The sequence below is a fragment of the Otolemur garnettii genome, unplaced genomic scaffold, assembly GCF_000181295.1.
Source record: "Otolemur garnettii isolate 467f Iridium unplaced genomic scaffold, OtoGar3 scaffold00060, whole genome shotgun sequence".
Taxonomy (NCBI): Eukaryota; Metazoa; Chordata; class Mammalia; order Primates; family Galagidae; genus Otolemur; species Otolemur garnettii.
This window is the reverse complement of record NW_003852455.1, coordinates 8,307,823-8,332,089: the sequence shown is the minus strand read 5'-3', so window position 1 is coordinate 8,332,089 and position 24,267 is coordinate 8,307,823. Positions and strand designations below refer to the sequence as shown.

The 24,267-nt window shown below is 39.6% G+C and overlaps 1 protein-coding gene across 7 annotated transcripts in view; it reads left to right on the top strand.

Annotated features, from left to right (window-relative positions):
• LPP (LIM domain containing preferred translocation partner in lipoma) overlaps window positions 1–24,267 on the top strand; it is a 686,984-nt gene that overhangs the window by 294,254 nt on the left and 368,463 nt on the right. For all 7 annotated transcript variants that reach the window (XM_023514821.1, XM_023514815.1, XM_023514819.1 and 4 more), the window contains one exon: window positions 13,067–13,179. In XM_023514821.1, the coding sequence (XP_023370589.1) occupies window positions 13,067–13,179 (113 nt within the window). The remainder of the gene's footprint in view (window positions 1–13,066; window positions 13,180–24,267) is intronic.

The following is a 24,267-nucleotide window of genomic DNA, read 5'->3' as shown; positions in this document are numbered from 1 at the left end:
AATTGCTATTCCTTACACATCAAAGAGTGAATCCTGAATAATTAACCCCAAATAAAATTAGATGAATTGGCCCTTTTAATTAGAGTCCCTGTTGCTGTTTGTTCTGAGCTTCCTTTTCTTACTGTTAAGAGACTTTTAGAATGATTAAAACTGTTTAAGACTTAAACAGCCAGTGACCTTTTAATACAATATAAATCCATGAAAGCAATATTTCAGCTAGCAGGTGGTGAAGTAAATTTTTAGAGCAAGTACCTGTCAGCTTCAGTATTCCTTTGGGAAAAAAAAAATATACATGCCAAAAAACAACCACCTTGAAATGAAATGTCTCTATTTGATTATTTTTAAAGCATGTATGCATTTGCTAAGCTTCAGACTTGATGAAATAAATGGCAGGGTTGAAGGAGAGTGAGTAATGGTTGGCATCATTTTATATAAATAGTAACACGAATTTTTCAGTGAGAAGAATTTAAAGTCATTTGTGCATAGAAGATGAACACTGAAGAAATTGCAGAAGGCCTCTCTCCTCCTGTAGCCATTTTACCTGAAGGGATCCCCCAGAAGCAAGGGAATGGGCCCCCATATCTGGGAAAGGAAGGTGCATGGATTTTGTTGCGCTGGTCATCAACCTAGGATTACAGGTCTATCCATGTTCTCCGCTGGGGTTTTGTTGAAGATATTTCCAGTCTTCCTGTTCACCTGGTCCAAGTTTCCTAAGTAGAAAGAACATCTCTTCTTCACAGGTTCTGAAGTGGTAGGGATAAAGCAGATTTCCTCCTCCTTCCCAAGAAGTCTTAGTTTCTCCCACAAAATCTGCTATGTCCTGTGGTAGATGTGTCATCAGCTAGAACATCAGGGTCACAATGGGCTTCTGGCTGTGGGTTTACACTATTGGTTCTTTTTAGTAACTATACAGATAAAAATGTCTCCATCTATAAAATAAAGTTACTGGACTGGTTCAATGACTTCTTTTCCCTTAAAATTTAAAAATAAATTTTGAATTTTTATTCTGAAATAACTTCAAATTTGTTAATAAGGTTGATTAGTCTAAAGCAATGGTTCTCAACCTTCTTAATGCCACAATGTATTTTCATTGTTACAAAGGGGTCACGATCCACAGGTTGGGAACCACTGGTCTAAAGGGATTCTTCTTTAGTCTTCACCCAGTTTCCCCAAACCATGATATCTTCTATAGTCACGTTAGAGTTACAAATCAAGGTATTTAAAACTGGCACAGTACTGTGTGGTCCTTAATAGATTTGGTTGGTTGTCCTGCTAATATCTCTTTTATGGTCCAACCTGGTCTAGAATCTTATTTATTCAGAGTCGCATGTTGCATTTAGTTGCTATGTCACCTTCGTATCTATAATTTCTGACAGTTGTTCGATCCTACTTTGCTTTTCATGGAGGTCAATGAGTTTTAACTTGAGCTAATACCTGTCTGTTAGCTACTCGTGTCTGGGTCTCAAATCCGTATTCTGAATTAGGAATTCTAAAGTGGGGCTGAGGCTGGGTATGGTGGCTTAGGCCTGTCATCCTTGCATTCTGGGAGACTCAGGCAAGGAGGATCGCTTGAGCTCAGGAGTTTGAGACCAGGTAGAGTGAGGGTTGAGACCTCATCTCTAGTAAAAGTAGAGAAATTAGCTTGGCATTGTGGCAGGTGCCTGTAGTCCCAGCTACTCAGGTGGTTGAGGCAGGAGGATGGCTTGAACCCAGGAGTTTGAGGTTGCTGGGAGCTAGCCTGAAGCCATGGGAGCTCTAGCCTGGGCAACAGAGCCAGACTCTGTCTCAAAAATAAAAAATAAATAATGAAATAAAATGGGCCTGGATGTATAGAGTAGATGAAAGTGCCCCAGGAGATTCTGTTGCTCATTCCGGGTTAAAAACCACATCTGTTTTAGCACCACAAGCACAGACGGTTTGAGAGTCTGCCTGTGGAATGATTCCCCTTCTCCCTCCCTCATTTCTTTTCCATTTCCACCACTCATTTGTAGTATTAGAAGTGACTCTCCAAAATGCCTCAAGTATTTGAAGGAGTTTCTAAATACCTTATAGGACATACACACTGTTAAGACCTATTGACATAATATCATTTATTCCCAATGCAAGACCAAGTACACCAGGTATGGTTGGGATGTTCCTGGAGGTTAGAGGGTCCTCATAACCATGTGGTGACTCAGGGATGAAGACTCAGTTCCTATGTTTTGAACACAAGCTCACAGCAAGATTTTTGAGAAAATAAACAAAAACTTCAGCTAGATGGCTACTTTAATATTTATGTAGTTGTGGATTTTTATTGATAAGCTAACTGTCTAGTTAGCATCACGAGGAACCTCTGACCCACCACTGCAGTAGGACCAGCGGGTCAGGGTACTCTACTGTCCTGACCTTATATCAGTAATTTGAAACGGGTAACATTGACCATGGAAAGGTATGTTTGTTCATTCTATCAGAGTTCAATTCAATGGAATACTTATAGTAAAAATTTATAGTAATAACATTACTACTGTTTACTGAGCAACTCCTAGTGTTCATATGCTCTATGTGGAGATTAGTGAAATAGAGAACCTGCCCTCATGGAGTGCTTAGTCTAGTGGGGGAAACCAATAGATATTGCAATGAAAGTAACAAAGAGTAGAATATTTATTCTAACAGAGCTGAATTAGGAAGGAACAGTGTACTGTCATTGGAGAGGGAGGCTGGTTCACTCTATAGCCAGAAACGGCAGTGGTAAACTCCGTTGAATGTCCTATTTAAAGGACTTTTCTTGTGAAACCACACTCCCTCAGGAACCATGCTCATTCTGGAGGCAAGCTTCAGGCCTCAAGGGCCACCATAGGGTGATGTCCCATCCCTAAAGGAAAGGAATATTATTTTTTTATTTGTAAATTAAGAATTTGGTTGCCTCATTTTCAATCCACAACATGAATTTTTTAAAAATTTTATTTCATTTTTAAACTGAGATTATTTAACTTTTTAGTATTGGGGCTGAGGATTATCTCAGTAGCTGGTAGATTGATGCATTAAGTTCAGTTTACTCCCCTATTTATTTTGAACACTCATCTTCAGAAGTCAAGTATATGATGTATTGTGTTTTTTTTTCCTCCAATAGTAATTACTGTGATTTGGCAAGACAAGTGACACTTGGTGGATTCAAAAGTGCTATTTGGTTCTAGTCCATTTGCAGAGACAGACTGTCCTAATTTCCCAGTATTTGAAATCCAATAAGTGTTTTCAACTGAGAAATTGAATTTATTATCCAACAAATGGAAAATCCTGTGTGATTGAGATAGACACATACATATACAACGCATATGCTTAAATATAATATGCTAGGTGTTGTACTTTTGCACAGAGTATTTATTTATAATTAGATATTATGACTCTTGAAGTCAGTAAAGTCTCAGACATATTCTATGTTGGATAAATGTAGAGTGAAACTGGCCAATTTAAAATCTGGGAGATATCTACTTTAAGGATAATAATTTAATTTTTTTAATTTGAGAATCTTAAAAGGTATTTCAAGCTAAGTTATTCGGAAAGATGACAGGGACGTTACATTTTGTTTTGGGTAAACACAGTGATGCATCAGATAAACACTGGTAAGTCTGCATTTATTTCTTTGAGCAAACTCCATACTGGTTTCCATAAAGGCTGTACTAATTTGCAGTCCTACCAACAGCACATGAATGTTCCACATCAGCATCTACTGTTTTTTGACTTTTTAATAATTGCCATTTTGACGGGGGTAAGGTGGGATTTCATTTTGATTTTCATTTACATTTCCCTGATGATTAGTGATGTTGAGCATTTTTCCATCTGTTTGTCGGCCATTTGTCCGTCTTCTTTTGAAAAACTTCTGTTCATCTCTTCATGTCTTTTACCCACTTTTTTATGGGATCATTTATTTTTTTCTTGCTGTTTTGTTTGAGATCTTTGTCGATTCTAGATATCAGCTTTTGTTGGAGGTACAGTAGTTTGTGAATGTTTTGTCCCATTCTGTAGGTTGTCTGTTGACTCTGGTTCATTATTTGCTGTGCAGAAGCTTTTTAAGTTAATCAAGTCCCATTTATTTTTGTCATTGCTGTATTGGCCTTTATGTTCTTGGTCATAAATATTTTGCTAGGCCAATGTCTAGAAGGGTTTTTCCTGCATTTTCTCCTTAATTTTTATGGTTGCATGCCTTACATTTAAGTGTTTTATCCATTTTGAACTATTTTTGTTTTTTTAATTTCGAGAGATCTGAGCCCTGTTTCATTTTTCTGCATGTGGTTATTTTCTCAGCACCATTTGTTTAATAGTACTTCCTTCCCCACCATATGTTGTTCTCGGCTTTCCCAAAGATTACTTAATGTAGGTAGATGGTTTTATTTCTTGGTTCACTATTCTGTCCCATTGGTCTATGTTTCTGCTTATACCAGTACCATTCAATCCAGCAATTGATATCTACCCAAAGGAAAAGAAATTACTTGATCAAAGAGATGTTGCACTCAAATGTTTATTGCCACACAACGTAGAATCACAAAGATGTACAATCAACCAAAGTGCCCATCAATTCATGAGTGAATAAAGAAAATGTGGTATATATACACCATGGACTACTACTCAGCTATAGAAAGCTAAAATAATAATGTCTTTTGCAGCAATTTGGATGGAACTAGAGACCATCATCCTAAATGAAGTATCTCAGGAATGGAACAACCGTCACCACATATACTCTCTCTTAACTGGGAGCTAAACGATGGGCACACATGGGCACAAAGAGAAGTAAAGGAGGTTGGAAACCAAGGAGGGTAGAGGGGTGAAAAGGAAAAACTTACCTGTTGGGTACAATGAACACTATTATGGTGATGGGGATCCTGAAAACTCTGACTTTTTACATTTTACAAGGCATTTCTATAACAAACATTTGTACCCCCTTGATATGTTAAAATGAAAAAAATTGAACACTGGGTTTTAGTAGGTTCTGTGATTCATTTTGAAGTTTCTCCCTTTTGACTTTAAAAAGTGCACGCCTGTATTTCACATCTATTGCATTAATACAATAATTATTCCAAAGGGAGAGAGAACAGGAAGCTGTTCTCTCATGAGCTGTATGAACCTCTGTTAACATACAGGTTTATATGGAAGTGGGACGATAATCATTTAGTACAGATCCACACATGATCATGTATCAGAACCAGTTTATCACATTCTTTCTCTAGATACTCCAGCGTTTACTTCCCCAGTAGATTTAAGTCTCTGCCCAAATATCACTTTGGTTAGGCTTTCTTCCAATCCTCTTCTTAAAAATTGCTACATCTCACCAGCACCTAAGCAGTCCTGTCTCTATTCCTTGCCCTATATTTTTTTTATGATATTTGTCAATATTTGATATTCAGTGTGCTTTATTTGTTCTCTTTTTAATATTTTTATTTCAGATTAATACGAAAGTACAGATGATTAGGTTACATTGTTTGCATTTCTCATGTAAAATTCAAGGTATAGTTGAGCCCTTCATCAAAGGGTGTGTATCTGTTCATTTTTTAAAGCATTCTTCTTTACAGTATAAGTTCCATGGGGGAAGTACATTTAATTTGTTTTAGTTATTTATTCGTTTTCCCCCTAGGGTCTAGAATAATATCTGGCACATAGAAGGCACTCAGTGTATTAATAGATAGCAGATACAGATCAACACCATCTTTTGGTTTTTTTGTTTTTGTTTTTTGTTTTTTTGCAATTTTTTGGCCAGGGCTGGATTTGAACCCACCTCCTCCAGCATATGGGGCCAGCGCCCTGCTCCTTTGAGCCACAGGCGCCGCCCTCACCATCATTTTTGATAGCTATACTTTTTTCCACTGTGTGATTCACTAGAGCTTATTCTTCAGCCAGTGTCATATTGGTGAACGTTCTGATTTACTTCTTTATATCGCTTTGCGTTGAAGATTCCTTAACATGCTCGTCTGCATCCTCGGCAGTTACTTCTTTGGTAGGATAGTTTATTAAAGGGTTTTATGGCTGAACTAAAGTTTGTAAATATCTTTAAGGCTCTGATTCATTTTACCAAGTTTTCTTGAGAAACGTTGTATCTAATAACACTCCTGTTCATGCTAGTGGCATGTGGGAGCATTAGGTTTCCCGCTTGGTAACATTGTCTATTCTGTGTTTCATCAATATCTCTGAGCTTAGATTTTCTTCTAAGTGTCATGGTTTGTGAGAACATTAGGTGTCGTCAGAATTAACAGTTTGTTTTTTGAACAGTAGAAAATAAAGAAAGTAAGAAAAACAGAAACGTCAATTTTTATAATGTACAATAAGAACCTGGACTCTAAAAATGTCTAGCATGAGAATGAAAAAAATTAGTTACTTGATCGGGGTCACATATCTTTCCACTTGCAGAGGGGGATGTGACATTTAAGGAAAGTATGTTGTCCCTATTCTGATGACAGTGAGGACAGGGAACTTGGAATAACCAAGATTTGCCCTAATAATTATCACTTCTCCCAGAGTTCTCAAAGGAGCCTGCTACTCGAGAAGCCAAATGGAAATCCAGGTGCTCCTTATTCATAGCTCCATGGGTGCTCCATCTCCCTTAGGGACAGAGGTGTGTGATTGTACTCAGATGGTGCATGGGCTGTGGCTATAGGAACCAGCAGGATTTTTATCCCATCCCCTCCTCACACCATCCTACCTTGGGAGCCAGCATACCATACTCAGTGAGTTGCAGCCCCTGTTGGACCTGGCTTGACATTACATCCTCTTCTCTGGAGTCGAGTTGAATGCTCCAGACATTGCTGGCTGCTCTGTCCTGGGAGCCAGAGGCTGCAAAGGGCTGAAGCAGGAAGTAGGAGAAAGAGATCCCCTGGGTGCTGCTTTCTAAAACTGAGAGCTTTAAGGTAGTAACTGGATCGGTCAAATTAGCAACCCCTCCCTTCTCAAAGAGAAGAGTGGAGGGGATAAGAAAAGAGCTTGAAAAGGCCCCAGTTCTAATAAAAGCTATACGTTGAGCAAATCTTGGCATTTCCTTCATATTGTGGATTACTGCCAGGATTCAGTCCACAGGTGAAGGCTGAGCTGTGGGGCATTAAATCGGACTTAACCTCCATTGTTCTTGCGGCCTGTGCCATATCCCAACATTTTCTGGTGGTTTTTAAAACTGCACTCACCTGGACATTTGGACAGGACATGTTTCTAGGTACTGAAAATTTCTCTGTTTTGTGTGTTTGTGTTATTTAAAAATTATAAATGAGCAAAATATTGACAGGTTAAACATTTGTAAATTTAAGAATAAATTTCCCTTTTTGCTCATTTTAAAGTTGTAAAATTCAGCTTCTTCAGCTTGGTTTTGTCAGTTTCTTGGGAATCCATTTCCGAGATGCACCGTGATGATACGTACATAGGTGTATATGCATCACTACACAAGTGTTAACCTTCTACTTGCTGTCCGAAGCCTTGAAGAATTCTTTTAGACTTATTTCATTTAAAGTACTTTGTGCTGAAGTTTTTTTGGTGGTACCTTTGTTTTGATACAAACTGAAGGTAGAGTTGAAGGTGAAATTTTAAACAAAGGCTTCATTTACTAATACACTTTCTCTGCCCTGCGAGAACCGGCTACCTCTGTCCCTGAGCTCCCTGCCTTGTGGAGATCATTCCTGCTACCTTTGTTTTAGCTTGTTCCTAGATCTCTTTGCTCAGCCTTGTTCAGAGAGCGCGATCTCTTCCATTAAGTGATCATTTTAGACTGACTTAGTTACCCTTTTCTGCATAAATGAAGGAAAAGAATTGTCACCTATATGCCGATTTTGTATAAGTCACTTACATATAATTTAGCTCAGTGATATTCCAACTTTACGTTGGGAGCCACTTCTGGGTCACAATCAGTTTAGTGGGTCACCATAAGTATTTTTAAAATAAATGTAACAGAAAATATAACAGATATTGTTATATGCTTTTTTTTTTTTGGCCAGGGCTGGGTTTGAACCCGCCACCTCCGGCATATGGGACCGGCTCCCTACCCTTTTGAGCCCCAGGTGCCGCCCTTATTATATGCTTTTAATAGGTGAGGAAAACTGACTCTGGGGCAGCATTGTCTTATCTGATGTACAAGGGAGAGGTGGGGTTTGCAGTTTACATTTCGGGGCTTAAAGTTTTGTACTATTTTATTTCAGAAATATTTTGTTTCTGTATTAGTTATTATGAATGGAAATGAATTCTTGACTTGAAGCTTAAGATTTGGTAACCATGACTAAATAATTTTTCATCTTGTGTGTGTGTGTGTATATGTTTGTGGTCCAACCCAATCTGTTTTGGCCCCATAATTTATAGTGTTATTAATTTGCGGAGGTGCTAATTGATTTTATACTTACCTTAAGGTTTAGATTTTCCTCAAAGAACCAACAACTCTCCATACAACAAAGTCGGAGAAACGAGAGATTCCGGCTGGAAGACTCTCTAGCCGTGCTATTCCAGATGAGGCCGGTGGATCTGAGTCGGCATCACTGGGAAACCTGCTAGCAATGCAGAAGCTCCTGCCTCAGCCCAGGGCCTGTGTTTTATCTAGGTCGCCTGGTGATTTTAACGCTGCCTCTTGACAAGTACCAGTCAAAGACATACCATTTTCTTTTTAACTTCCATCGAGCAGTTGAATAGCTTTTCATTTTTCAATCATTGAACCTATGAACGTACCTTTATTGAGAGAGTATCGTGACCCAAGCCCTGTGCCAGGTGGTGGGGATATAAAGATATTAAATCAAGAGTGGGCTCTACTTATAAGAAGCTTCGGTTCTAAGTAGGAGAAAGTGACTGCCACACATAAAAGCAATCAAATAGTAGAGGCACTATGATAGCACTGGATAGGAGGCATGAAAGGGGATTGCTGTCTACGTCTCTGGGTCTGTGTGTAGGTTTCACAGCAGCGGTTCTGACCCTTTCATAGGGGTCGCCTAAGACCATCCTGCATATCAGATATTTACATTATGATTCATAACAGTAGCAAAATTACAGTTATGAAGTAGCAAAGAAAATAATTTTATGGTTGGGGGTCACCACAACGTGAGGAACTGCATTAAAGGGTCGCAGCATTAGGAAGGTTGAGAACCACTGTTTCACAGCGTTTGAATGAAGAAGAAAGAAAGCGTTGGCTTTCTTTTTCTCCCTCTCTCCCTCCCTTTCTTCCTTGAAAATGAATTTAAACTTCACTGTTGGTCTGAGTTTAATTGCTGCATTTTCCAATCTTATCAACTATAGCCAGTATTTCACCTCCTTTGCAGGTATATTCCTGTTACTTTTTCCCTCTGGTGAAGCCTTTTCTTTCATGCAAGGGTATGCAAGTTCTGCGCTGGGGCTGATACCTTTCCTGGCTGCTGGACACATGTGTCAGGGTGACTATATTTGATCATAACCCAACTGGTACCAGTTACCCACACCTGCTTCTCAGTGCCACGGTCTTCTTACCCCTTCGTAGGAAAGGAAAGCTTGAGAGAACAGGATGCATCGCTGGGTTTTCTAGAGTTTCTCCTCAACACCTTTTCAGTTAACAATGTACACAATAGAGTATTTTTTGAAGTAAATTGGCAGAGAGCAGTGTTTGAGAATACATGATGTAATACTTTGTTTGCCCAACTTATCCTTTAGCACCTCATGGTGCTACCTCTGGCATAAAGCAAAATCCTTTTGAACATTGGCTGAGTCATTTGGGTTGATATGGACCAAAGTCAGTGAGATCCTTCTTAACGTCTCTCCAAGGTGAAGTGAGAACTTCCTTTTACTTCCTTGGATTCTGTTACATCGTGGAGAATTGTCAGGACATCCGACAGACTGGTTCACTCCATTCCCCCATCCCCTCACCTGCTAAAGCCAGTGAAAAATGCTAAATCTAAAGCTAAATTCTCCACAAGAAAAGTCATGTGGGGGTGTGTGTGTGTGCATTTGCCTGATTTTTCCCAATACTCATGAAGATGACAGGGTTGGGAGTTGAACTGGTATTCCCCTGAGAGGACAGGGTCGTGGTGAGGTCTGCACCTTAGCCTTGCCGGCTGGCGGGACTGCCTCTCATTCCTCTGGGTGCTTTTCTCCAGCACGGTCACCACCTAAGCAGTTAAGCTTTGTGCTGTTTCATTATTTTTAAAAATGTACTGTAATGCAAGGGATCTCCTTCTCCCTTACCCCCTCATACATATATACATGTTTTGTTATTTTCCCATCTTCCTTAAATATGGAAATTCTGCCTTATCTCTTAAGCTAAGCTTATTCTTTACAACTTTGAAGCATCTTCTTGTTTACTCTCATATTAAAATGATGTAGTGTAAGTCAGAATTCTTATAACTTTTAGTCTGATTTAGGGTAGTTGGTAAGAGTTTTTCCTTCCAATTCTCCCGATTAGTTTATGCTTAACTCCAAAGAGGCCTATTTTCTCTCCCTTTCACACTTGTATCTGTTTTCGAGACAATTACCCATTCCTCTACCTCTTTTGAAAATGTGAGCTTCTCTCTAAAGAATGCAGTACGAAGTCTTTAATGGCTGTGCTTGAAAAACTAAAAACTTTGTTCTGGTGCAGTAGTTGATCTAAAGAAAGCAGATTATTATTATTCGTTTGTCATGAAGGCTTTTAAAAATCTTCCTAATTTTGCCTAGAATATATAGTCTATGTTGTTTTCAAAGAATACATCTCATTTTTTTTTTCCTGTTCCTTTTTATACCATGAGGGTTATCATCACAGCATGTTTTGCTATGTTTACGTTCCACTCGAGAAACTGGGTAGAGAAGGATATCCTTGGAAAGGACAGAAAGTCATACATTTTATTTTAAGATTAATTATCTGGGACATTTTGGAACCTCCATGTGGCTTTAGTGGGCCTGTTCGATAATATGATCTCCAAGAGTTTGTTCAGTTCTGATTCTGTCGGATGTCCTGACAATTCTCTACGATGTAACAGAATCCAAGGAAGTAAAAGAGAGTGCTCAGAAATATATTTTTAGAATGGGTCTGATGAAGACCCAGGTCCAGATGTGCTTAAAGCATGAAAATTAGCCATGAACTTGAGTCTGGTCGTTGTGTCTTCAGCAGCCTAACCCCCCTTTGCCTTATGGCTTAGGGGGTCATTGTGAGCATGCGTCTCATACTTACACCTTTGAAAAGCAGGAAAGAACTGGGTGACACTTCTCTTAACAGGTATTAAATATTTGTTCTTGCAGTTGTGGCCAAATGAGAGTTTCTCAATCTTGGCTACACGTTAGAGTTGACTGGGATTGAATCATTGACCGATTAACTCACTCATTTCACCTCTCCTCGTCACCTGGAGTTTCTATTTTGTGACGTAATATATCAAATTCTTCTAATCCTTTAGACCTAAAATAGAAATAATATGGTACTTTGCTTAGTACAGTGGCTCTCAAAGTGTTGTTCCAGACATACTCACGTCAGAATCACCTAGAAACTTATTAGAAATGCAGGTCATTGGGCTCCACCCCAGAACTGTGAATCAGACTTTCTGGGGTTGAGACCCAATAGTCTGTGTTTTACCAAGTCCTTTCAGAGATTCAGATGAACTCTGAGCATCGAGAACCATAAGCATAGAGTTTTTATGTGAACGAGAGGTGGAGTACGCACATCTTAGCATGCGACCTGGCATTGTGAAAGTCCAGGAAGCACAATGCTCTAGAGATGGTATGGTTGACTGGATTTGGCTAGGAGCTAGACTTGGAAGCAGTTAGCTACTCTTCCAATTCTAAGACTTATTTATAAAGCACCCTAACCATTTCAAAGGCAAATCAGAACAACCAAAAGAATTCACCATCCTTTCATTGATCCCATCCTTCAATTCTTAGACTCTTCTTTTCTGAGGACCAAAGTCATGGTTTTAATATTATCCAAAAGCAATTCATTTAATGATGGAGATAAATGATGGAGATGGCTGCCTTGCCATGAACTACTGAATGACTGAAATGTCATGAAAAGTTACATATTCATAAACAGAGAAGGCCACTTCCCCCTTCACGCCAAAAGTGTTATTTTTAAAAAGACAAATAGAGAAAGGAGTTCAAGATGGAAGTTTCTGTTTCTCCAGTAGAATTTCTAGCAAAGACTATTAAAAAAGATTTCATACCATGAACCATGGACACATGTGTCTACTAACTCTGATTTTAGAGATTATATGCACTCTTTCAACAATCTAACTACTGCATGCTGTTCTTGTTGGTCAGAGATTTTTGGTATCCCGGAGTCTTTTTGCTACCTGCTGTGATTGTCAATTTCTAATGTGGATGTTTCTTACTCCTATTTCTCCTAATCTGTCCTGCAAATACTTTTAGAATAGTCTTTAGTAAATGGTATTGTAACAGGTATTCCTTCATTTCTCTGACATCCTTGGTGGATTCCGTGTATGCATGATAAAATTCAAACCCTTTGCCAGAGGTATAATACACTTACAAGCTTATTTTCATCGCACTCTAATTTTTATAACTCACTAGTATTATTTCACATGCTTATGTTTTTGTTATGCTGTGATTTGCTGTTTATTCTCAATGGCCTGATGCTTTTGAACTCTATGCCTGTGATCCCTTGTCTGTCTCCAAGAGTAGATTTGCTCCCTCCATCATAATGTTTCAGGGCAATTATATGGTCCAGTACAACCTCCCTTGTACCCCCACCTGGACATACAGTTTATTTTAATTTCTGGAAGTTTGTTTGTACATTTTCATAAATTTCACCTTGTATTTTCCTTACTTGGATATGCATTTTTTCCTCCTCTATTTGATTGCAAATTTATTGAGGGTGAGCACCAAGTCTTACATAATTCACTAACCCCATCCTCCACCCCAAGCTGATTCCCTGCTTTTAGTTAATGTATTTGACCCCTCTTGACTAGCTTTTATGCCACTTTTAAATATCAAATCTGTGCTTTTTCTTCTGAAAGTTAAGGCTACTAATTAAACTGAGGAGAACTAAGATAGGGAGTAATTACTATACAAGGCAAAAAATTACATGTCAAAGCCAATTAGAGGGGGCTAAAATGCCAGCAAATACACCTTTTTTAAAAGTTCTGCAAAGCCCTGTCCCTGTTAACTTCGAGTTTGCATTTCCTTTCTCCAGGCGATGTTCTTCCACCCCCACCTCCACCTCTGGATGACCCCGGTGCCCTTCCACCGGGCTCTGGAAACTTCCCTCCTCCACCACCTCTTGATGAAGGCGGTTTCAAAGTGCAGGTAAGAGCTGTGGTCTGTAAGCCATGCTAGGAAGCTCACAAATTTAGAGACCTTTCTCTGGTGGGTAAGCATTCATTCATCCAGAGCCTGAATGGAGCTTCACAACTTACAGAGAACTAAGGCACTTTAGGGCAAAATGCCCAACTCAAGCTTCTCAGAGTTTGGCTGGCTTAACTCTCTGAAGCTCTGGAAATCCTTTTACCTACTAATCTTGTTTTCAAATCCAAAGCCATTTTTTTTTTTTAGGAATGCCATTTGAGAAGTCCACATTTTGTTGTTATCCTGAGGGAACACACAATATTGTCTTTGCTCTCTGTGTACCAATTTTGGGTTCTACGTGAGTGTGGCTGACATTTTAAGGCTCTGGTTGGTCACTGTACGTCCTATTGGTCAGAAACATTTTTCTAGCAAAGCAACATCAAAAATCCTTAGGGCTTTCTATTCAGGGTAGTTTAAAGGATGCATATTATAGACATATACCAATTAAATAAGTCATTTATGTTTTAGAGATTGGTGATTGTAGAGTAACTCAGGGCTAATGTTAGAAGAGAAATTAGAAGTAATTCTCAGACTATACTTGTAGGTGACTGGTAACCAGCGGCCACCTTTTAGGCTGAAGAACTCCTACATGTCAGTAAAAAAAACTAATAAAGTCGTAGAATTATTGTTACAATTTTAGGTGTGATTATGTCAGTATAGACATATTAAAGAAAAGAAATGGTTTTTCTTCTTCCTTTTAGAAATACAAAAGTATTTGTGGATAAAATGGAATGATGTCTGGTATTTATTGAAAAATAATAAGACTAGAGAACTACTGAGTGAGGACGTAAGTGAAAGGAGATTAGTAATGAGTTGGTGGTGCGTGGAGGTTTGTTCTAAGGCATAGGAAATAACTTAAGTAATTCAGTCTATCATCTAAATTTCTTTCTCCTAAATTTTGGGTTGGAGAAGGTAATGGAAGAAATGATTAATTCATTCAACAAATACTATGCACTCTGTGTTCGTATGTGGGTATTATTTGAGCACCAGGAATTTTATAGCAAAAAGACAAACCCAGCTCTGTTCTCATGGAACAAATAAGTTAGTGGAACTAGGGGAAGTAAACGAAATATATACATTACAATGTACACTAGAATTCATGCGTGCTGTGGCTGAGGAAACAGGGAAGGGGATGTGTCTTGTCTAGAGCAAGCAGGGATAATAGTGCTTCCCTGAGAAAGTGACACTTAAAACAGAGATTGATGGAGAGGAGAGAATGGTCATGTGGTCTTCTTCTGGGGAGTATATTTCCATGTAGTAAAGAGAAGAAGCTTTTTATATCTTGAAATTAGTAAGTTCAAGTTTTAACTAATCCATTGCAATTCAGTTTAGAGTCTAGCTCTTTAAAGCCTATTAACTTTTTCTTTTTGCCTTTCATATATATATCACAAATTGTCTGGAGTTTTATTTTACCATAGGCTAACAAAATCAAAGATCAGATGCCAGTAATGAACATGAGCACTACAAAGTTTATGTTTATTTTATGCAACAGATAGAATCCTGAGCAAGTAAAAATGTGATAGATTTTTCTTCTTTTCAGTCATTTTAAAAGTTTTTTTTTTTAAGGTTTATTTTAGAATATTATGGAGGTACACATGTTTTGGTTACATAATTTGCATTTGTACAGATTGAGTGAAATTTATAAGTGTGTTCTTCACCCAGATAGTGTACATTGTACTTGTTAGGTGTGAACTTGCCCATCTCCTCCTGCCCCCTCCCACCTGCTTGATTTTCGTTGGATTTTATTTCCGTATGTGCATGTAAGTGTTGATCGATTAGTTCCAATTTAGTATTGGGAGCACGTGGGGTTTGTTTTTCCATTCTTGTGATACTTCACATAGAAAAATGGTCTCCAGTTCCATCCAGGTTGTTACAAAAGATACTAGATTTCTTTGTGTGTGTGTGTGTGGGGGGGGGCGGCTGAGTAGTAATACTCCATGGTATACATGTACCTCATTTTATGAATCCACTCATGTATTTATTGGTGGGCACTGGGGTTGATGCCACATCTTCGTGATTATGAATTGTGCTGCTATAAACATTCAAGTACAAGGGTCTTTAAAAAAAGATATATATATTTTTTCTTTTAGTAAATACCTAATAATGGGATTGGTGGATGAAATGGTCAGTCTGCTTTTAGTTCTTTGAGGTAACTCCATACTACTCTCCATAAAGGGTGTATTAGTTTGCAGTTCCACCAACAGCGTTCCTTTCTCTCCGTATCCCTGCTGGCACCTGTTGCTTTGGGACTTTGTGATAAGAGCCATTCTTTGGAGTTAGGTGATATCTCATTGTGGTTTGGGTTTGCATTTCCTTAATGGTTAGAAGTGTTGAGCATTTTTTCATTTGTTTGTTGGCCATCAGTCTATCTTCATTTGAACGGTTTCTGTTTATGTCTTTTGCCCACTTTTTAATGGGGACTGTTTGATTTTTTTCTTGGTGATGTGCGAGAGATCTTTGTAGATTCTCATTATCAGCCCTTTATTGAATGTATAGCATGCGAATATCGTCTCCTATTCAGTAGGTTTTCTGTTTGTTCTGTTGATTGCTTCTTTGGCTGTGCAGAAGCTTTTCAATTTGATCAGGTCCCATTTATTTGCTTTTGTTATTACTGTAATTGCTTCTGGGGTCTTTTTCATAAATTCTTTACCTAGGCCAATGTCTGTAAGGGTTTTTTCAAAAATTTTCGTCTAGAATTCTTACAGTTTACTATCTTTGATTTAAGTTGGTTATCCATCGTGAACTGATTTTTGTGAGTGATGAGAAGTATGGATCCTTTTTCAGGTTTCTACCTATGCCTATCCAATTTTCCCAGCACCATTTACTGAATGGGGATTCTTTTCCACAATGTCTGTTTTTGTCTGCTTTGTCAAAGGTCAGATGGAAATATGAGCATGGTTTTCATACTTGAGTTCTCTGTTCTGACCCATAGGTCTTCACCTTTGTTTTTGTGCCAGTCCCATGCTGTTTTGTGCTATAGCTGCGAGTCTGGTATAGAGTGACGCCTCCCAATTTGCTTTGAATTTGTAAGGTTGCTGCTTGTATCCTCCGCAGCTTCCTTCCTTAGTGTTTTGTACCTCTCCCTGTGGAGGCCTTTCTGCTACTTAATGAAATGTATTCCTAGGTATTTTATTCTCTCTGCTGCTATTGTGAAAAGTATTGAGTCTTTGCTTGATTTCTTGGTTTGAGGACTGCACTGTCATGGATCATGTCTATACTTGGTTTTTAGTGATTATTAATAACATTTTTTATAAATCCTTAGAGTTTGCTTTTTAAATAACTTTGCTCTTATTTTGTTGAGGTTGGTATTTTGTTATGTTGTTTAATATGCATGACTAAAAAATTCACTTACTGTATTTCCTCTCTTGGATTGTTGTGGAAGCTATTTAGTTGCATTTTAAATCTTGAATTCTCCAAAGGTTGTTTGAACCGGTTACAGAAGACTTGTGTTTGAAAGCTGGGTACACAGCTTATTCTAGATGTGTGATCGTGTGCAAACCACACTGTCTGGTGCCAGGTTCCTCATAGTTAAAAGCCAGGTAAACATCCCAAGTTCTTTTTTTTTTTTTTTTTTTTTGAGATACAGTCTTGCTGTGCCACCCAGGCTAGAGTGCTTTGGCATTGTAGTTCACAGCATCCTCAAATGCTTAAATCAAACGATCCTCCTGCCTCAGCTTCCCCAGTAGCTGGGATGACAGGTGTCCACCATGCCCAGCTAGTAGAGATGGGCTCTTGCTCTTATTCAGGCTGGTCACCAACTCCTGAACTCAAGGGATCCACTTGCCTGGGCCTCCCAGAGTGCTAGGATTACAGGTGTGAGTCACCACACCTGGCCGATACTACTTAACAATTCAATGAAATACAGATGAATTTGAAAGAGTAAACTGAAATGGCTATACAGATATTTTGATTTGTAGTAGGTATTACTATGTAAGAACACTAATAAGGCTTTGCCAGTAGGTTTCATTAAAAAAAAATGGGGTTTTCTTTTTCTGTGTGGACCTTGTTCTGGCAAATGTACTGAAGCCCATGGCTTTGTTTTTGAGGAGAAAGGAACTAAACAAGTACAGCTTGTTGCCATGTTGTTCCCTGTAAGACAGAAGAGAGGGGGATAGAAAGTAAAGTTTGCCAAATGCAAATGGAGAAATCTGGTAGGAAGCGACATGTTATTTTTGAGGTTCTTTATGTGGTCTTGGTGAGTTCAAAAGAAACCAGACATGGCCTTTGCTTGTGTGTGAGCAGCTGGCCTGTGACTGTGGCGTGGCCCTGCTCTGGCCATATTTTCATACCGTTAGATATGAGCTTACCGTAGCCTAAAGTAGTATGATCACTGCAGGAACTTTTTTTTATTGAGGCAGAGTCTCACTTTGTCACCATCAGTGGAGTGTCTGGGCATTATAGCTCACAGCATCCTCAAACTCTTGGGCTGAAGCAATCATCTTACTTTAGCCTCTCAACTCAAGTAGCTGAAACTTTAGGTGCCTGTCACAGTGCATGGCTATTTTTAGAGACGGGGTCTTGCTCTGACTCAGGCTGGTCTGGAACTCGTGAGCTCAAGCATTCTTCCCACCTCTGACTCTCAGACTGCTAGGATTACAGGCATGATCCACCGCACCCAGCCTCCCTGCAGAAAACTTTGCTCTTTTCCCTTTCAGCCATGATGCCATGTTGCCATGGCCAAATTATAGCTGATAAATATGTGTATTTATGTAGTTATTTGTTTATATTTCCAGCTGAATTTTCAGGTCAGGGCCAAAAGAATGTGTACTAAGTGTGACTGTAAGAATTCTAAGATTTTTGGATCTGAGAGGGACCTCGGAGATCCTTTAGTCCCACCCTGAAGCCAGGCATCTCCTTGCAGCCTTTGTGAGTATATGCTGAATGAATTAATTCCTTTTTATTGGAAATTGGGAAACTGAGACCGAAGGAATTATAGATCCTGTAGTTTTAGAAGTCCTAATGCATTTGAGAAATCTTAACTGCTGGACTTGACCTTCCTCCCACTGTCCCAGATGGCCTGTGAATTTGATTTTGCTTTTGTCTTCTGTGGCACTGTCAGGCTCTGAGCCTCACAGTAGGGGTTGCCTGCTTTTATCTGGAAGGACCAGATGCTTCTAGAATTTTGCTTGGCTCTCTGATTGTTTTGTATGTGTTATAAACTTCTTTATTTTCTTTGCAAAGGCAAATAATACTTGGTACCAAGGATTCTTGTTTTGACAATTCTCAATTTTATAGGAAAAGCTGAATTTTGAAAAACAAATGAAAGATTGGGTTTGCTTTACTGTCAAGATCAATTTGACCTAAGTGTCTGTGATGCTTGGAGTGACTATTAGCAGCCACTTTATTCATTCCTTTGTTCTTCACTTATTCAGTGTAAACCGAGTACCTTCTATAAGTAGACACCTGAGCTAGAGATTCTAGCCTTAGAACTTGGCATCATAAGTCTAGTGCTCCGAGTCTCAAACTTGGGACTGGCAGCTTTGTTCTGATCCGATGCCATTGCTGGCATTTTCTTTCTATTTTCAGCCAGCCCCTGGGCAAGTATACAATGTTGGTTATTATTGTTACAAAGGGGGAAAATGTCTCATAGAATTTCAGGTTTACAAGTGAATTAGAGATTATACCTTCACATTTTTTTTTGGTTTGTTTTAATCTTGTAATTTTCCCCCAATTTACCAAAGTGTTTGTAGGTAACTATTTTACATGAGGCAATGTTGAAGGGTTAAATCATGGATCAGGTTGGGTGTGTTGGCTCATGACTAGAATCATATCATTCTGAAAGGCCAAGGCTGGTGGATCACTTGCACTCAAGAGTTCAAGACCAGCCTGAGCAAACGTGAGACCCCATCTCTAAAAATAGCAGGGTGTTGTGGTGGGCACATATAGTCTAGCCACTTAGGAGGCTGAGGCAAGAGGATTGCTTGAGCCTAAGAGATTGATATTGCTGTGAGCTGTGACACCACAGCACTCTACTGAGGGAGATGGAGTGAGACTGTCTCCAAAAAAAGAAAAAGGGATATGGTACTCAAAATCAAGCTTTGGAGAAAGCACCTTCAATTAAGGTGTTTTATAATAAATTATGCTATAGTCGTCCAGCTTTGATCACAAGCATAAAGTGGTGGGGGATATGGGAAATAAATTAGCTATGATTGAGGCTACGCAAGGTGGATTCTTGGAGATGATTGCAATTGAACTGAGCCCTGATGGCTGGGTAGGACCTTAACTTTCAGAGAGAGGAATGGATTTTTCAACAACATGGTAAAAGAATAAAACCACAGAGGAGGAAAGCACAAACAGGCATAACAGGACTTGACTTTCCAGCTGTGGAGTCTACCCTTTGGTTTTGAAACCATGCACCATTTTTTACAAGTGTTTCTATTATTATAAACATATGGGTGACACCCCCAGATGTGTTGTTGGATACCAAATAGACTGTACTTAATGTACTATAAGGCAAAATATTTTGCACTTGTAGGAAAGCTATGGAAACAGTTCTGAGTTTTCTAGTAAACTTCCTTGAGATCTTTCTGATGTCTTTGAATTCATGAACTCAATATTTAATTTCTATTTTTTTTTTTTAAGAGACAGAGTCTCACTTTATCACCCTCAGTAGAGTGCTATGATGTCACAGCTCACAGCAACCTCCAGTTCTTGGGCTTAGGTGATTCTCTTGCCTCCTGAAGCTGGGACTATAGGTGCCCGCCACAGTGCCCGGCTATTTTTTGTTGCAGTTTGGCCAGGGCCGGGTTCTAACCTGCCACCCTCATTATGTGGGGCTGGGCCCCTGCCCACTGAGCAACAGGCACTGCCCCTTAATTTCCACTTTTTACAACCTCTTTGCTTGACTTTTCTTCATGACAACTCCACTTGACAAGGGCTGCCTATGCTTCTTTCACTGGGGCCCAGCCCTGTGGCTCCCTTTTATTTGCCCCCTATCCAGTGCTTGCAAACTTCTGATCTTCAGTCTCCTTTCTTTTCATTCAGGCAACATGGCCATTGTCTACGCTATAGCATGACCCCTTGACCTCAGACTACAGACTGGTTTTGCTCATTGCCGATTATTCTAAATGTTAAAAATTTACTTTTTCTAATTGAACTGAAACTTTTGCCTTTACATTTTTCTCACACTGATTTTCTTCCTACCCTCTTAAAGAACGATGCAAAGTCAGAAGGATGGTCAGTTTAGGAAGAGAGATAGGTGCTCTCTCCTCAAGGAGTTGGTCACTAAAGCTACCTGAAAGAGAGGACTTCTCTAATGAGAAAGTGAGGACAGAGTGACATACACTATACCTAGGGTTAGTGGAAAGGGCGAGGAAGAAACCTCTGAAATTATTTGTTTTAAAATCAGCCTCACAAGGTCTGAAGCAAACTCAGTCCTATTCTTATGAGAATGTGCTTGGTCAATGGTGGGTTATAATCATTTTCTCTTCTTACCCATTTAATTTATTTCATGTAAGCACGATAGTTTGAAAATCTATTGAAGTAGTTTAGTAGGAAGGGCACTGGAATTCGTGTCTTGAGATTCTGTCTTGTACTGTCATGGTCACAGGTATGAAATGACAGGATTTTACTTCTAAGCATAAAGAACCTGGGCCAACAGCCTTGGTTACAGTCATTCATGAACGAACAGAAATTGGAAGCTGGACTGGCTTTCTGTGGTTTGGACATAACCTTATCTTATTGGTCGTTCCTTCTTTTGCTTGTTAGCGTGATGAGGAAGGGGAGGCTGGGGGTAAAAGGAGATCCAGGCTATTGATGTTAAGAGTGGAAGTTGGGGACAGTGTTGCCAGAACAACACCAAAATAGTCAGTGAGATCCTAATGCACTGTAAAGTGCTTGCCCTCTCTGCAGGGATCTCTTGATCCATGGAAACATACCGAAGGAGTGATGCGGGCGCTGATTTCTTCCGGGCCCTTCGCCGATTCCTTTTGGGTCAGCAAGACGTAGCTGATCTGCAGGTTGTTTGTGATCCTGGCAGCAGCAGCAGCAGCTTGCTTTTCAATTATCCCTGACTTTTATGGTCCACGTATGTAGGTCAGCAAGGCTGGGCAGGTCCATCGGCGTGTTGCTGTCTCCGGTGGAGGTGACTCTCTACATGTGAATGTCAACGTTTTCCTGTTTTCTTTGTGCTCTGAATCATTCTCTGATTGGTTATTCAGATGAGAAAAGAGGGAAAGTTTGGGTGTCTGGACTTGTAAAAATATCTCTGACGGTAGCAGACTCAGAGTCAACAGGGAGTGTTCCGTTGTTACATTTAGCATGGGGCCTTTTCCCATGAAATGGCGTAGCTTCTCCTCCTGTGTTTTAAGAGTTAACTTAAAGAGGGAACCCTTTCCTTTCCCCTGGGATTGAGAGAGGAGTGTGTCTACACATCCACACACCACCTCCTCACCCTAATCATGCGGATTACCTCTCACTGCTATCCTCACTACCTTGAAATGATCTAAGGCAACACTTTCACCATCTCTGGAGTATAAAAAAATTTTGAAGTGCTGGACAAAAAACGTCTTATGGGAAACTGGTGGTGCTTAGTTCTGCTATATGTAGGGGTAACTGATGAGTTTAGCTTTGCTTTAGTTCTTGAGTTTCTATATAGAGCGTAATTGCTTGCATATAACAGACTATTTCCTTTGCTCAAAGCTAAATGAAACTGCTGATGGTTATTTATGAGTCAGTGTAAGTTTTTATCCCATCATGAGCCTTGGTTGTTTTTTCAAAGCTGAAATGTATTTATTATTCTTTTTTTACTTACGAAAAAGTAAAGTGTCTTTTTCCCCTTGTATGAACATAATATAAACAAATCGAACAATATAGATTAGGTGTTTCAAATATGCTTCTTTCTATACAAAGGAAATTATAATCTGCATCTGCGCCTCCCTCCCCAGAGAATGAAAAGCTTGAACTTACTTTCCTTTCCTTCCTTATCCCAAGCGTTATTCTCAGTGTTGAGAATGTGTCGTGATGGTTTTCACTTTATAGCCCATCTCTTTCAAGAATTGTTTCTTGCATTAAGTTGTACAACGTTAGTAATAATAAAACTACAACTTTTACTTGTTTATTGTGCAGTTTTTTTCCCCCTTTTTTTCCTTATCCTGATTTTTCCCCCGCTTTTTCTTTTTGCCACAGCACTTCCTCACCGTATCCTTGATGGGAAGGTTATACGGGTGATAGATTTTGTAGTCTTTCTATATCTGAACATGACTTATTTTCGCCTTCATAGGAGATTAAAAATTTGACCATATGTTGAATTAATGGATCAACTATACGAAGATTTAAACACTGTCATTTGGTGTCGTTTTAACGTTCAGTGCTGCAGATGAACTCAGATGCCAATCTCAGTAACTTTTTTTTCCAATCCAGTAACTTTTCCTTATTTGGCCTGTGAGTTTTATTTGTTGGATTCAGCAATTACACTGCACTGTGTCTGGATACAGTTCCCTTCTGAGTCAACCTACTTTTCCTTCTCAGAATTCAGTGATTTTGTTTGATTTGAAGGAGGAGCATTTTTTAGCGACAGGGAAAATTCCTTTGGGGGGGAATATTGTGTAGAAAAGGCATTTGACTATTTCATTTGACTTTTCTTCTTTATGGGCTCCTATTCCACTGTGTTGGATGTTTTTCTCTGTCATTCATAATGATCTTCTTTTTTCACTTGTTCCCCTGTATGGAAGAATTCCTGTTCTTTATTTTCGATCACGGTTGTGATGATCTTCTGCTTTTGACTTACAGATGTGATATCCACCTGCATTTGGGGAGAATGTTTGGTAGAGGGTGGCTTTGGATCTGTTTTTTGGGGTGATCTAACTAGTTTGCACTTTAAACTTTACCTTTTGTCTAAATCATGAACACATGGTTCTTTAAAAAGCAGAGGGACTCTAGGGTATATGCATTTAGTCCTCACCTGGTATGTGTAATTAAGAGAGGAGGCCAGCACAAGAGGTGCCCTACGTAGATACAGGGGCCAGGACCAGGAGCTGATGAGCTTGTGTTATGTCAGCCCCCGGGATATTACATTGGTTTGGGATGCACAGGGAGACCAGAAAGCCCTACATACAAGCCACGTGGAGCGGAGCCGGCCCTCCTGTGTGGGGGCCTCTCCGGGAGTCCTCGAGCCCTTTTCAGTTTCTTCCTTTATTCCTTTCCCACCCAGGCCTCTGCTTCTTAATGACCATTATCAAGAGTGTTCGGGATTATGGCAGAGTCCTTTTTAACAAAAAGGATGACCTCATCACGTGATTTCATAGCTCTCTTGGCTGACTTTGCTTATACTGTATATACTCCCAACTTCCTTTCTAGAGAACCTCCCCCGCCCCTCATGCTTTTTGCTATGGTACCTTGAGGTCAGTTCAGATTCTGGTTCCTTTTGCTCTTTATCTCATCCTGGGTCTGCTGCCTCTGGGGGGCTTATCACAGAAAAGTGCTTTCAGATTACATCAGCTAAGCCAAGGTAAGTTAGGGACAACACAGTTCACCCTGCAAATGCGAGGTCCAGGCTTCCTGGGTCGTGCTTGGCTCCACGCTCACTAGCTGCAGGACTATGAGGTCTGACAATGAATTCGTGAACTCATCCTTGAAAAAGACCTACATATCTCACTGCTGAATATCACTATGGTCACCTTAAAACACTCCTGTTGGCCATCTGGTGATCACAGTGACATTCAAAAATGAGGTATGTAGTGGTCTTTGAGGGTGAATCCGTGAACTTCACTGTCTGACCCCCTATGGCTGTGCTGTTTAACCATTCTTTGTCCCAGTTTAATCTTTTGTAACATGGGCATAATTAATATGCTTACCTCTTTGGATTGTTGTGCCATTTCAAAGAAATAGTACACTTAGGGAATAGCGTACGTGACTGACTCACCCTAAGACTGAGTAAGTTCTGATATGATCATGATATTCTGGGCCAGCCAGTCTCTGGGCTGGTTCTGCTGTACCCGTCGTTGCCATCGGGTCAGTACACACCTCCCCACCGTTCACCAGTGGTCCCATCCTTTATTTTTGTATGCTTGAGGATTTTATGTGTTTTTGCAAGAAAAAAAAGTACTCCCA